The following is a 14,298-nucleotide window of genomic DNA, read 5'->3' as shown; positions in this document are numbered from 1 at the left end:
TGTATAAATATAATGTATATATAGAAGATGCATCAACCAGCATCAGTGGGATACAGAGGCCACCTCAGCTGCATCAGGACCAGAAGGAACAGTCAACAAGGGGTTAAGGAATATCACTATATGATCCCACTAAGTGGATGTAAACTTGGCTGCAGCATTGTTGGAAGCACAAACTAAAACTCAGACATGATTCATTTTGCCATATTTCTTTATTGCAGAGATTTTTTTTTTTTTTTTTTTCTTCCCCAGTTTTGCTTGTATACATGTCAAGACTCAGTTCAGCGACTGTGCTGCAGTACTGTGAGCAGAATAACGCATGTGAATACAGGAGGTGAGTTTGCAGCCGGTGGGAACATCGACATGCTCGCCGCCGCTTCTCGTGTCTTGTTTAATCAAGACGAGTTCGATGACCTTGATTGTCACACTGTAAAATGTTCTGATCCGGAGCTGCTGCTTCTTCTTTTTTTTTGTCCTCCCGTCCGTAAGTCTGGACTGAAGGATCGAGGTCGTCGAGCTAAACGCGACGTAGCCTCGTCTCTTGTCACACACACGGCAACACAAACTGGAACATACTAAGTGACAGAAAACGTAGCCTGCAGAACGCCTGTTACTGCAAGTTCAAAGCATGAAAAATCAAAATGTGAGTGCATTAGACATCTGTTGATCAAATCAGGTCTGAGAATAAAATATAAGAGATGATCAAATTAGAAGTAGTGTTAAATGTTAAAAAATACACAACTTTAATCTCCTCCACTGTTTTTTTTTCTTTTTACACAATATTTTTTGTTCCATTCAGGTTTTTTTTAATTTTTTTTTTTATTTACATCAGTTAAGTATTGCCTCTTCTCATCAGACAGGCTAATATATACTCACGTTGCTACTAGAAGTTTCAGTGTCTTTGTGCCAAACACTTTTTTAATTGCATAACTTCCCAATTTGAAAACAAGTTAACTGCCCTTCACCAGGAAATCACACACGCTGTCCGCTAAACGCACCGTCAGAGCTAAAGTGCTTCATGAGATTTTTATCCCCGATGTGAGCTGCCGTCCTCATGGTGACCGGACAGGGAGGTTCAGATGAGACGCTTGATGGGGAGAAACAAAACACAAAACAGAAGAGAAGACAAAAGCACAGCCTCCAGTTTGTGGAGGTTGGACAGAAGAGGCTCAGAGTTAGTTCTCTGAGTTCTGTCTGAGCAGGAATGTGGTGGGGCATGACCCTTTCTCAGCAAACGCTCCACTTTTCATCCTTCCAGAGGAGCCTGGAGACCCTTCTCCAGCTCGCCTCTCCACCTTTGCTCGCCTAATGAGATCTGGGCAGATGCTGACATTAACTTACTAACAGACAGAGGTTGCAGAGGTGGATTTTGAAGGGTAAACTCACTGGTCAGCAGTGAGAGGAGGAGTGTGAAGCTCAGAGCTGTGACCTAGCTGCTGCTGCTGCTGCCCCCACCTCCGCCTCCCGGAGGTTTGAGGCAGTCCTCTGTCACGCCCTGAGAGGCCAGCTCGGACAGAACATTGTCCAGGTAGTTGGGGTCGGGGTAGCCGTGGCCCGACAAGTTGGACATCATCTCTGTTTTGTGGTGGATGCCGTTCCACACCACCGTGTCGGGCTCTCCCGTGGTGCTGGACGTTCCCACGGTGAAGATGAGGCGCCGCATCCACGCCACCTTCAGCAGCTCCAGCACCTGTTCAACAGAGACGAGGAGCCAGTGTTGGGGGGCTGTAGTACACCTGGACCCACAGTGTCACAGCACTGGTGCTTATAAAGTAGAGACGACGAATCAATGCACCGATTTCAATCTATATATATATATATATATTTATATATAAGAGCTACCTGAAGACACTTCATGTAGGGCAAACCAAACTTTACAGGGATCACACCATGTGAGAATCCCCGCATGGCCGAGCTTTGGCGATGGCGGCGAGGGAGAAACTCCCCTTAAACAGGTTGAACCCCGGAGCTGAACTTGGCTCAGGGAGGATTTGGTAGCTGATTTATCATTTAGGTCCTTTTTTTTTTTTTCCAGTAAAACTGCTTCACATTCTCTGTTTCCTGCTTCTCACAGAGAATCTGCTGCTTTATACGTCAGTAAACTGTCAAGTGAGGCATGTTTCAACATTTTATAGACAAAATAATCAAACTTATCAGGAAAATAACCTTCAACTGCAGCCATTCTATACTTTATGTGCATTTTAACAAATTAAATTAGTTTATTTATGTCCATCGAGCTCCAAGAGACTGAAAAACTAGTCCACTAATGCACTCAAACACGTGTGTGCACTTGAACATAGTTGACTGAACTTTGCTGCTTAAAAAGTTTATGTAAAAGAGAAGAAAGTTTATTTATTCAGATATTTGGAGACTTTTATTTAAAAGGACTCGGCTCCTCACCTTGTTACTGTAACATGTCAGAGCTGAGAGGTTTAAACAGAAGCGCTGTCACTCTCACTGCTGATCTCACGGCGCAGGTCTGACAGCCGCGTCCCAAATCGATCAACGGAAAATGAATTTGTGACTATTTTTGATAAGCGATAACACTTGGAGTCATTTATTAGGGAAACATGCCCACATTCAGGTTTGTCTTTGTCGTATGTGACAGAAAACTGCATATCTCGGGGTATTTTTGGACGGCTGTCGCCTTGTGTTGTGTTGGTTTACGTCGCCAAGTGAATAAATAGAAGCTTTGTGTGCGCTGATGAAGACAGCTGTACGTGTGGTATATATATATATATGTGTGTGTGTTGTTAGAGACATGCACTGATGCAGCTCGGTGTACTAACTGAACTGGAGAAGCATCCATTCGGGGGCATTTTCCATCGTTTCAAATCCACGTTCTACGGGGGAACGTGGCGCCAAGGTCTCCGAGGATGGAAGTGAGTCTGAGGCGCAGCGCAGATAAAACTACAACTGGAATAATTTAATCCAATTTTCCATTTGTGAATTACATCAGAAATGATTTATGGGAGCTAAAGTGTGCTGCCGTCGCCAGCAAGCAGCAAATGGAGCTACTAATTCACCATGGAAACAACACAACTTTATAATGAGCACAAAATGTTCTTAATCTAATCACGGTGAAACACTACAGTCCTGACGGGGCGCTGAGCACAGTCTGCTGTTGATGGTATTGAGCTGTGTGTACCTGATGTGCCAGGTGGGCCCCCACAGCTCCACTCTGGCTCTGTGGTGATGCTGTGTCTGGACGTATTGATCATTTGGACCAGTGGTGGAAACGCTAATAGCCACACACATGAATTACTGATAGCTTTATCTTAGATGTATATTTCCCCTGCTGGGGCTGATCTTATGTATTTGGACTGTGGTCTGCCCCACGTGGACACTGATGGTGGGGGGGCTCTAATAATCTCTGTGGGGGTGTGAAATGTCCTTTTTACCTTCCTGCCCTTGTCGTTGTCAGGTAGGAAGCAGAAGCGGGGGAAGCCTCTACAGGTGTACGGCTGTCCTGGGTTGGGGTGCTCGGGGCCCTGGTGGAGGAGGAGGAGGAGGACAAAAAGTGACTGATGATTAGAGACGAGCTGGAACAGTGGAATAATCTAAGAAGTGAGTTTTGGTAGCAGAGAAACAGCTCAGGACAAATCTGATTTAAGTTCTTTGTATTAGCGACACAAACAGATCTTTGCAGCAGTTTATCTGCTCTGTTGGCTACAGGAAGAATTTCCCAGAACACTGCAACAAAAGGAGGGTGTCAGTGTGAAGCACCCACAGAGGGACGGAGGACAAAGCTCTCCCACCACTGAGCCCGAGCGTCAATCTGTTAAAAACCTATTTGGAATCACTGAACGAGCCTCAGCCTCAGTCCAGCCTGCAGTTTTCCTCAAGTCATTTATCACGCTCACATTCCTCCTTTCATACCAAACATGAGACGACGCTCTTCACGTCCTGTACTTGTTGTTGGAAAACACTGAGACGAGTCTCTCTGGGAACGCTGGTCCTCGTCTCTCGTTCAAGGGAAACATGAAATGCTTCAAAACGCAAATCACGTCGCCTTTTACTTTCCTCATCCCGACATTCAGAATCAATGGTCGTTCTTGGCACTTGGATAATGGCACTGGTTTTGGCTCAGTTTGAAAGGCTTGTGCAGGTTAAACTGCTTTGGACAAACTCTAAAAGACACACAGTAAACTGAAAGTCTCTGCTAGCATCACAACCAGTGAAATGTCTTTCAGTGAGTCACATTTTTTCTGTTTCACTGCGTTCGTGTGTTCGTGAGGCTACAAGCGACCCATAATGCATCATGTTCCTCTCTGAGTCCCACGGCTCCACCTGATTGGTAGAGCAGGACACTTCCTCCTTATAGGTGAGACGTGGACGAGGGATCACTCACATCAACAAAGAAGCGCTTCATTATTTACACAGTGGAGAAATTCTGGTATCTGAGAAGTTAATTTCCTTTTTTTGCTGCTCTGGTAGAAAAGAAATGTTTAGTGTAAAATAAAAAATAAAAATGGAGGTAAACCAGCGTGTATTCCACAGAGTGGTGACTGTGCAGACGCACCTGTATGCCAGGCGGGATGCTGTAGATGATCTGGATGGTGCCACAGTCGGGGTGGCCTGGCAGCGACTGGGCGATGCTGTAAATTTCCATCTTGCCTTTGGGCTGCGTGCCGGTCTTCTCTCCGTAGATTGTCTTACACGAGGGGCACTGCATGCTGCCGTCCTGCGGAGGAAACACGACCAGAGAGCCTTTTAAACTACACCGATCAATACAAACCAGGTAGGTGCTGATCAAATATGCATCGATCCACCGATGAGACTTTTGTTTTGTGCTTTGCTCCCTCGCCAAATCACTGTACGTCTGCTCTCAGCAAGCAGTAGGACACACGGTGCTCGCTGTGCCACTTTAAACACTACGTCTTAGATAACTTCCCCTACAGAAACAAGCCCAGCAGAGTAGGAAGAGGAGGTTTTAGCTCATTTACTGCTCATCACATGCACCTTACTTTCTTATTATCTGCCATTTACTGAAGTGTGGAATATCAACTTTCCAAGCTTCGCCAAGGGGAAGGAAGGAATCCAGCTTGAGGGCAGTTTCCAGATTGTTCCTTTTAAAAGGAGTGTTGTGGATCAGTGCGTACATACTGAATAATTAAGGCTAAGTAGTTATTGTATTGTGTACTTTTACAAGATGAGAAGAGGAGACGTGAGGTAGTTTGGATGCTCGTACTGATGATTACCATCATGATTACCGGATTATTTCTTCTCGTCAGTGGGATGAGATGATCGATGGCTCACATGGTGCTGGTTAAGTATATAGCTAGAGCCAGGGGGGGTGATTAGCTTAGCTTAGCTTAGCATAAGGACTAGGGGCAGGGAGACAGAAAGCCTGGCTCTGTCAGAAGGCCAACCAGCACTTTGACAGGTCAGTAATTAACATGCTGCAAATGAGAACTTGTGCTGGAAATATTTCTTAGTGACTTTCTGGAGTCTTGTCATCTCTGTTACGTTGCCAGATAAGCCTTCAGTCTCTATGCTAAACTAAGCTAAACTAAATCCCTCCATGAGACTGATCTCCATCTTCTCATACAAAAACTATTCCTTTATTCACCTTTGAGCTTTAGTTAAACTGATGTCACGGTCATGTGGCCTGTACATCTCATGGCATTACATCACAACGTGTCCACATAAGAAGAAGGCAGCAGCAGCTCAGTACCTTTGTCCCGTTGTTGTACATGGCCAGCATGCAGAGCATGTGCAGGGTGTGTCCACACTTGATGAATTTCCCCACGGTGTCTGACGGGATGCTCTGGCCTCCCTCGTTTGCGGGCGGCGTCTCATAGCCGGATGGATTGGACAGTTGATCCATGCAGATAATGCAGTCCTGAGAGAAATGGGATTTTTCTTAATGGCATCAAACTCCTGTGGTGAACTTTCTCCATTCGCTCACAAGTCACACTTCTGACAACTTTTGCCTCCACAAATGACCTTAAAAAAACCCTTTTTAGTTCATGTCTCTGAGCAAAAACAAGCCGAGAATAAAATATTTACCTCATCTGGTACGGCGGCCACCACCTCCATGTAGCGCTGAATCACATCCTCGGGTCTCTGAGCCGACGCTGGCGGATAAAAGAGGAAACACAAACTGATAAATGAGCTCAAACAGGCCAGAAAATAAAACTGCAAATCCAACAATCTGCCCAAACAGACGACTGGTGAGATGACATGAAGTGATTCTCTTCACAGTATCAAATAATTCAACCATGATGGTTTTGTGCCGTTTCTGCCTCGGCCACATACAAATGAGCGAGTCCAGGCTGCTGCTGATCACTGGATGCACGACATGCAAACAAAACCCCCACAGAGACGATCTGAATGCATGATGACAGAATGAACCACACAGTGTCCATATACAACCACGATGGGCAGCATGAGGGATGGATACAGACACTTACTGCACATCACTACCATATTCTCTCACACACACACACACACACACACACACACACACAGTCGTGAGTGTCAAATCTGTTTAGGAAAACAACACTGTGACAGCTAACTGAAACCGTCTTCGTATTCAAGCGTCTTTCTGAGCTTATTACACGAGACAACTGCATTGAATTGAAAGGTTAGGGGGTCGGCTATTTTCTCCCAGCTGAGAAATTAGAAAGAATTTTGAGACATTAACATTTTTTATGTCTGACATGCCCCCCCCCCTGCTCCCTCTCTCCCGTCCCCCCTGTTGATTTCAAGTGCAGGCATTCAAGTTAAAAGTGGCAGACAATGAGACTGGAGGTGGTGTGATTTATGGGCATGATGGTGCAGAGATGGAGATAAAGAAGCAGCAGTGAACTGAGGCTGAATATTCCAGCTCTGATCAGACGACATACGCTGTGTGTTTGTTCTTCTGTGCAGAAACAACTTCTCCTTTAACACACACGCGCTGCCCAACAGTTCATTTCAGCTGGCTGGACGTGGTGCTGCCACTAACCATCATTTTCATCATCCTCCCATGTGAGAAGATTTAGGTTGGAGCATATTTGCTTGAAAACTGACTTAAATGATCGGTTATCAAAAGAGCAGCTAGTTAATTCGACTAAAGTCAAAAGTAGAAAGTGAATGATGATTTGTTGATGGACAGCTGGGTGACAAATCAACACTGTTGTTCCTCCCTGAGCCTCCAGAGCTCCTTGGAAAGATACTCTAGTGTTTTGATGCTGGTGGTGGAGGAGATCTGTGAGATCTGGTGACTGAAGGCCACAGCAATGAGCCTCTTGTAGCTCTTTTATTCATTTAGTTGTTCATTACACATCTGCATACAGACGTGTGGTTTGACTTCCTGGTTTTGGTCTCTATTCTAATGCTAGATTCACTGGAGGCAGCGTTTGCACCACTCCTGAACCTTCTTCTGTTGAGACGGTCAGGGAGACGCTGCGTGTTACATCTCTCAGAGCTGAAATCTAAGGAGGTGCAGGATTTCACGGTCGGCGAGCAGCTGATACTGACGACAACAGCAGGAACGAAACTGGAGCGGCGGCGGCAGCAGAGACGTCAGCGATAGCTCAGTCAGGTCTAAGGTAGTCTGGTTTTAGAGTCTGTGAGTGGAGCACGTTGGCTGGACTTAGCTCCTCGTTTGACAGTTGCAAAAAAAAAAAAGCAGTTGCAGCAGCACTTTTGTTTTTCTCCCCCCCGCCCCCCCCCCCACTAACAGTGGAGTGGTGTGAACACCCTGTGAACACATGACGACAAAATGAAAGTGAGCTGATGCGGGAGGATGAAATGTTCCTGAAGCCTGGTGGTGATGGCAGAGAAAGAGGTGGAGGAAGGGCTGGTGGTGGTGGTAGCTACCTCTCCTGTGCTGCCTCTTTGCTCTCCTAACTGAACTGCTGCTGCTGCTGCTGCTGCTGTGGGGCTTGCTGGGCCTGCTGGCTGGGGGGAGGAGAGGAGGAGGAAAAGAGAAAGGAGCAGGTTGTTGCTGCTGCTGCTGCTGCTGCTGCTGCTGCTGCTGTAGCTGCTGTAGCTGCTGCTGCTGCTGCTGAGGGAGGGGGGCAGTGGTGAAGTGCACGCCGAGTCCCACTGCTGACATCAAAATGGAGGCCATGCCTGGAGCGGGGTGGGGTAGGGTAGGGTAGGGTAGGGTAGGGTGGGGTGGGGTGGGGTGGGGTTGAGGCAGGGCGGGGCAGAGTGGGGCAGGTGAGGGTTGAGAGCAAGTGGAGATATGCAGGAGTAGAAAGGAACAAATCAAAGGTATGAGAAATGTAGCAGGAGCTGATGTTTCCACCGTGTTCCTCATTCACACACACACAAACAACACTGGAGTCACACACAGCGTCAAGTACTTTCAAACTGAAACCACACTCATCATGTTTAACGTACGGCCTTGGGTTATTTGTCGACGGGCTCTTCTATCCCTTCTTTTTGATTCATGAGTAAAGCCGTTTTTGCAATCAGGACTAAGGGTGGCATTAATCTCATGAGCTAAGTGAAAACTACAAGTTCTCTCGGGAGTCTGGAAAAGATCCACTGAGAATTGATGGAGCCGAGAAGCTGGAAGTCAGACCAATCAATCAGCAAACTATGTGGAACTGTTTAAATGAGCACAATCCTTGTGAACAGCGTGGCCATGCAGACTAGACGTGGCAGATCTAAGATTTAGCTCGACCGTCTCAAGCAACATGATGTCCCTTGTAAAAAAGTTGCTTTACAAGAGAAAAGTTAAAACTTTTGAGCTGCTTAAATCAAGACTCTGCTGCTACAGCCTCACTTGGTCTGGTGTGACCATAGATGTTTAAAAAGTACCGGCCGTCTGTAAAACCTCCAGCTCTAAACATGGCCGTTCATCACTCTTTGCATTGTATTCTTTTAAACCATGGAGGTCCAGTCTTTGTAAACTTTTCCAGGGATTAACACGACTGTGCATATTCAATGGGCCGCAGCACCTTGGACTGAATCATAAATCTTCGTTCTCACTGGACTTACTAGGTGCTATCTTTGCCACTAAATGCTTCCATGGGTGTGACCACTGGCTTCAGATGTAACAAACAATGGGTGCACTGTCTGTTACAACGTACCTGACGTTAATAATAGTGTCAGTGTCAGTCGTCTAGAAAGTAAAGTTGGTCTAAACCGGTTTAAAACTAACTAACTAACCCGTTTTGAACAACAGTAACGGAGGCAGTAGTTTTCATCGCATGTGTTTAATACTGAACAGGCAAAGTAAACAAAGCGTATAAAATATAGAGCTGATTGCTGCTAATGTTCATTACTGACTGAGGATCATTAAAACTGTACATTTGGAGGAGACACCGCAGGAGTGACCTTCCACTTTAAACGATTCACCAAAGTCACGGTACGGTGCTTTCCTCTAATGAGGTTCTGGTCCACTAACTTCCTTCAGTCTGATTGTATTGATTTAGTCAGCTTATCACAGCCAAGGAGCAGAGTTATAATTTCAGGCATGCGGCAAGAAGGGAAAAAAACAGAGTGAGCGATCACTTCGCATGTCAATTCTGCCATTTTATGTCATTAGAACAAAATTACAACTTGCCTGTCTGCTATACGTCAGCCTGCTGACATTCAGGATTACATTGCACTCTAAATTACGCACTTACAGGGAAATATGCACACTTGGAATTACTGCATTAGCTGTTCAAACAGCTCTACCTTATTACCACACAGCAAGGCTGCAAATTCTCCTCAGTTTTTTGTCACATCTGATTGATGTTTAAACACGATGAAATGACAAAGATCTTGACGGCAGCGAGTTGGGTGCAACGAACAAGCAGTGCATTATAAATAGTTTGAATGAAAGAGTGCAGATTTCTATTTTTATCTTAAAGATTTGATTTTTGCGTTCGGCTGCATGTTTTGCTTTATTGAGAAGAATCCAAATATGTTTGATGAGGAGCAGGAAGCATGAAAACTAAAATACAATGAGAGGAAAATGCATTTGTCGGGTATCTCGACTTTCGGAAATTTGATTAATGACATCCGACAACAATCGTGAAAGTTAAATCTGCCAAAGGGTTAAGTTGAAGGTGTGTGAAGTGTGAGCCTCTCTGTGCTCAGTGGGAAACAACTGCACCCCTGAAATGTTTGTGAATACAAATAAAACATTTATCATGCAATAACCTCCCATAAAAACACTCAACTTTCCATAAATCATGATGACAAGCGCTGCTGTCGGTGCCAAGAACCTGCCGGCTCATTTCTGCCGTCATAAGAAATTTAGTTATACCCTTGAAATATTTTAACATCAACATCTAGATCCATGGTAGCGATGCTAGTTATCCCATCTGTTATACATTACGTATTGTTTAGCTTCGCCTTGTTAGCCTTGTTGTCTTGCACTGAAAGCTGACGTTAATCATGCTTTTGCATCTGGAGCCAATTTCTGAGGAGACTCGTCTATGCTCTGAGTAAAAACAAGCCTGAGTGGAGGCTTTTTCATGTTCTCTGTCACAGCCAGCAGGATAATACCAGCTCTGAATGAAAGCTCCTATCTGATGGTTTAAACAAACCCCTCACTCTTCTAAAGTTTGCTTAACGTGGGTTCTTTCTTTCCAGTGTTTCTGTGGCATGCCGTTCCTCAACAGACTGACACTCACGAGGCAAATGCAGAAGAAAAGGCACATAAACCACAAACAATATACTGAATGAAACCTGCGACCAACTCGACAGTGCTGCGCAGAGTAGACTGAGCAGAGGGAACAGTCGGGATGGATGGTTAGTGACCCGTTTACCTGCCAGGGCAGAGCTCACACTGGTGGATCCGTTCAGCTGCACAGAGATGGAAGGAACACTGCAGGACAGGAAACAAGAACAGTGACACTGTCAGTGAAAACAGCAGCATGAAGAAAAGCAGGAAAAACAAAAAACACTTGGAGCGGTTTCAGTTTCTGACTCACTCCACAGAGTTCGAACATTTAAAGGAGGTGACAGACCAAAACAAGAAATTAAAACCTCCCTCTGAATTGACAGCTGAGCTTTATTTACCTTTAGTTAAGTAGCTGGAGTACTGACTACCTCCGGAGTGGCCTGTAAACGAGCAGGAGGCTCTAAGACTGATTAACAGCAACTTAACACAGGCTGCATGTGACTGGTGCAACTAGAGAACCCAAAGTATTAATGCATGTGCACCAAACGAATCTGGCGTAATACAGGCTTTAAGGAAAATAGCTGAGGTATGATGTGACGCTAGTCCACTTCCAGTTTACCATTAACTGACTAATGATTATGTTGCTTTACCTGTTAAACTGTTTTTCATTAACGGTCTATGAGATGTTTATGAAACTGTGAAACGCTGAAGGTGACGTCTTCACATCGTGTGTTTCATCTGACAAAGAGACCGAAACACCCAAAAATCTCCCATTTACAACCATGAAAAGCTGAGAAAAGCTGCACATCCTCATGATTTAGAAGGTGGAGCACGCAAATGTTTCAGTGCTTTATATTACTGTATGCATTTCTTGTCAAACGACCAAGCGCTTCAGCACAAACCCTGCTCATCTTCAGTCCTGTGCTCAAGAGCACAAAAAATGACAAAAAGTAAAGTGCTTGAGAAAATGCAGACACGAGAAACAACAGTGAAATAACATAAAAGTCGCTGTGTGGATGTTTAACCCTTGTAAATTGCTAATCAGCCAAATAAGAGGAGACAGTAACACAATGGGAGGAAATTTGTCACCGATATTCTGAAGCCTTGCCATCAGCTAACCTTTGGCCAAAGGAAGCGGTAGAGAACATGTTTGGTGTCATTACGCACTATTCAACAGTAACTGCTTAAAAAAAAGAAGAAAAAAAAGAGGACCAGCATGGAGGCAGCATTTTGTCACTGTCAAAACAAATAAATATACAACACCTTCCAGAATAGTAATTTAGAAGTGTGATCAATGAGGATGAGTTCAGAACACAGGCCACACTTTGAACATCCTATTATTAATTTCAAGCGGCTGAGTGAAACTTAATCTGGAGAAAAAAAGCAAAGAACGCAGGCTGGAGACGACACAGACGAGGATCACAGGAACTTAGCCAAAACTAACATACCACCGCAGGGCTGGGGCTGCAGAGCTTTTTCTTTTTTTTTTGTCATTCTTGTTTTACAGGATGGGTCAAAGTGGAGGCAGACAGGAAAGACAAAGAGAGAGGGAGGGTGCAGAGGGGCCCCCCCGACATCTAACCCAGGATGGATAACTGAGCTGCTGTGTGCATTAAACAGTAAGCTCACCAAACCTATCACATACCCACCTTAACCCGTTGGCACTAGTAGAGCTGGTCAGAAGCGGCGCAGACAGTTGACTACCAGAGGCTGGTGGGGGCCAGGGGCTGCCCCAGGACATTGCCCCTACAGAGAGGGGTCTCCTGGGGTACGGCGAGTAGACAGAAGCTGGGTGAGCGGCTACAGCCCTTCCTGTCCCCTGGAGGCTGGGCCGGTTCAGGCTGCCTGAAGAAAAGGAATGCCGTGAGCGGCTGGGCATGGGTCCTGTGCTGCTGTGGCTCAAACATTGCTGGCAGGAGCAGGTGGGGCCCGAGGGGATGGCTGGGGGGCCGGAGGACGCCAACGGGTAGGGGAGGTTGCACTGCCGTCGGACCTGCCGTCTGAAGCCCGTGGATTTGTTCACCTGGGCCAGAGACGTGAGATCCACTATGTAATTGTATCCGTGCGGGCCCAAGTCTGCCGTGCCTTGGCGGGCTTGATAGCTGTGCTCTAAAAGGATGGAGGTTCGAGTCTCATATGGAGTCCATCCTCCTTCGTCGTTGAGCCATTCCCAGTAAACACCACTGCCGAGCCCTGAGGACTGGGCAAACAGGGAGCGACGTACTGAGCGTGTCTTTCCTGAAAATAAGAAAAGATAAAGACACCGCAGGTTATTGTCTAAGCATTCACACTTTGAACAATACAAACCTTAAACATCCCACAGTGGGGCCACTAGTGCTCACACATAAGAACCCTTACATGTAGATGTCAGTGCCTTTTACATAATAATCCTTGCCTTGGTGCAGTCTTAATCCCCCAGTGAAGCTACTGCTGCAGCTTTGTCTGAGCAGCATCCCTCACCAGAGCCCTGCTACACGTCTGTCATGGCAACTGTTGTTGTTGATCGTTTAAAAGCTCTGTTGCCCTTCATGCAAACTGGTCAGCACAACTCAGCTGTGCACAAAGATGCTAACCAACATGCTAACGCTGGTTAGCTAACGTTGGATCACACAAAGGCTTTTGAGAAGAGTCGTCTGGCTCTCACAGCTTCATCCTGGGGACTTGACTAATGATAACTTGCAGCCATGTAAACACACATCAAAACAACAGCTCCCCCGTGCGCTAAGGCTAGCTGGCTGGCTAGCTAGCTAGCTAGCATCACCTGCTAGCCTGGCCTGATAACAGCACGGTTTCGAAACACAACGTTAAAAACACGAGCAGGAATGTGGCGCTGTGTTAAAGTGGAGGTGTTCAAAGCCTCAGTAATGTTGACACGGGCTCACCTGTGTCCTGCCGAAACTGCTTCAGGCTCGGTATGTCGATGAGATAAGGCGACAGGCTGGGGTCTGATTGTCCGAGGCAGATGCTCGTTGAGCCGGGTCCTCCTCCTCTCTGGCCCCGCGGTGCCAGACACCGCTCGATGTGGGCGCTCACTTGGCCGCTGTAGGGCCGCCAGTACCCCAGGTCGTCCTGCCACTCCCACACCGCTATCATGGGCTGAGACTGTCCGACGGATCCGGAGGGTGTAGCCGCCACAGACGGCCCGTTCCTAGACCCGTTTACCCTGGCACAGGAACCAGACACAATCGCCATATTCACCAAGCTTAAGCTAACAACAGCCCGTTCCTGCTAGCTTGTCGACCGATTGTAGCTACGACGAAGAAAACAGTCTGCTAGCCAGGCTAGCTGGGCTCGTTAAAAAACTCCATTGTAAATGTGTTAACAGGCTTTTGACGAAGCTACGAGGTGAAGATGAGGAGGCAAACAGCCGGGACAGACACTGAAGTGCATGTTGACAAAGCTGAAGCATCCAGCGGAAGCTACATGGCTAACGTTAGCTTCGTGACAGCGTTGCCACGGTTCCTTCCTCCTCTGCGGCTGCCTTCAGGGACCACCGGGAAAATCGCAAATTCAAGGTACGTTTGTGGGAACCATTCGTGGATGGGAACTTTTTTGTTTTGTTTTTGTTTTGTTTTTTAAAGGCTGTCAAACGTTTAAAATCTACAAAACACTAGATGAACAAAACGAGGCGCATTGGAATCGATTTAACTGTTTAAACGATACAAGAACATCAATATTTGATGCTTTTGTTTCATGAGACTCATTAAATACAGTCTAAACATGGACTTTTTTTTAAATGGAAA

At 46.1% G+C, this 14,298-nt stretch overlaps 1 protein-coding gene across 2 annotated transcripts; it reads right to left on the bottom strand.

Moving 5' to 3' along the window:
* Positions 1 to 205: 205 nt before the first annotated feature.
* On the bottom strand, positions 206 to 14,016 carry dtx2 (deltex 2, E3 ubiquitin ligase). Of its 2 annotated transcripts, XM_070843966.1 has the most exons (9): positions 13,438 to 14,016; positions 12,205 to 12,793; positions 10,701 to 10,759; positions 7,807 to 8,061; positions 6,010 to 6,077; positions 5,675 to 5,842; positions 4,520 to 4,681; positions 3,399 to 3,488; positions 206 to 1,687 (listed from the first exon to the last, which is right to left on the bottom strand). In XM_070843966.1, the coding sequence occupies exons 1-9, from the start codon at positions 13,745 to 13,747 to the stop codon at positions 1,427 to 1,429; spliced, it is 1,962 nt and encodes a 653-aa protein (XP_070700067.1). In that variant the 5' UTR covers positions 13,748 to 14,016; the 3' UTR covers positions 206 to 1,426. The 2 variants fall into 2 exon arrangements, with proteins under 2 accessions (XP_070700067.1, XP_070700068.1); XM_070843967.1 differs by lacking the exon at positions 7,807 to 8,061 and having other exon boundaries at positions 13,438 to 14,014.
* Positions 14,017 to 14,298: the final 282 nt, after the last annotated feature.

The sequence above is a fragment of the Pempheris klunzingeri genome, chromosome 14 (genome assembly GCF_042242105.1).
Source record: "Pempheris klunzingeri isolate RE-2024b chromosome 14, fPemKlu1.hap1, whole genome shotgun sequence".
Lineage (NCBI taxonomy): Eukaryota > Metazoa > Chordata > Actinopteri > Acropomatiformes > Pempheridae > Pempheris > Pempheris klunzingeri.
This window is presented reverse-complemented; position numbering and strand designations above follow the sequence as displayed.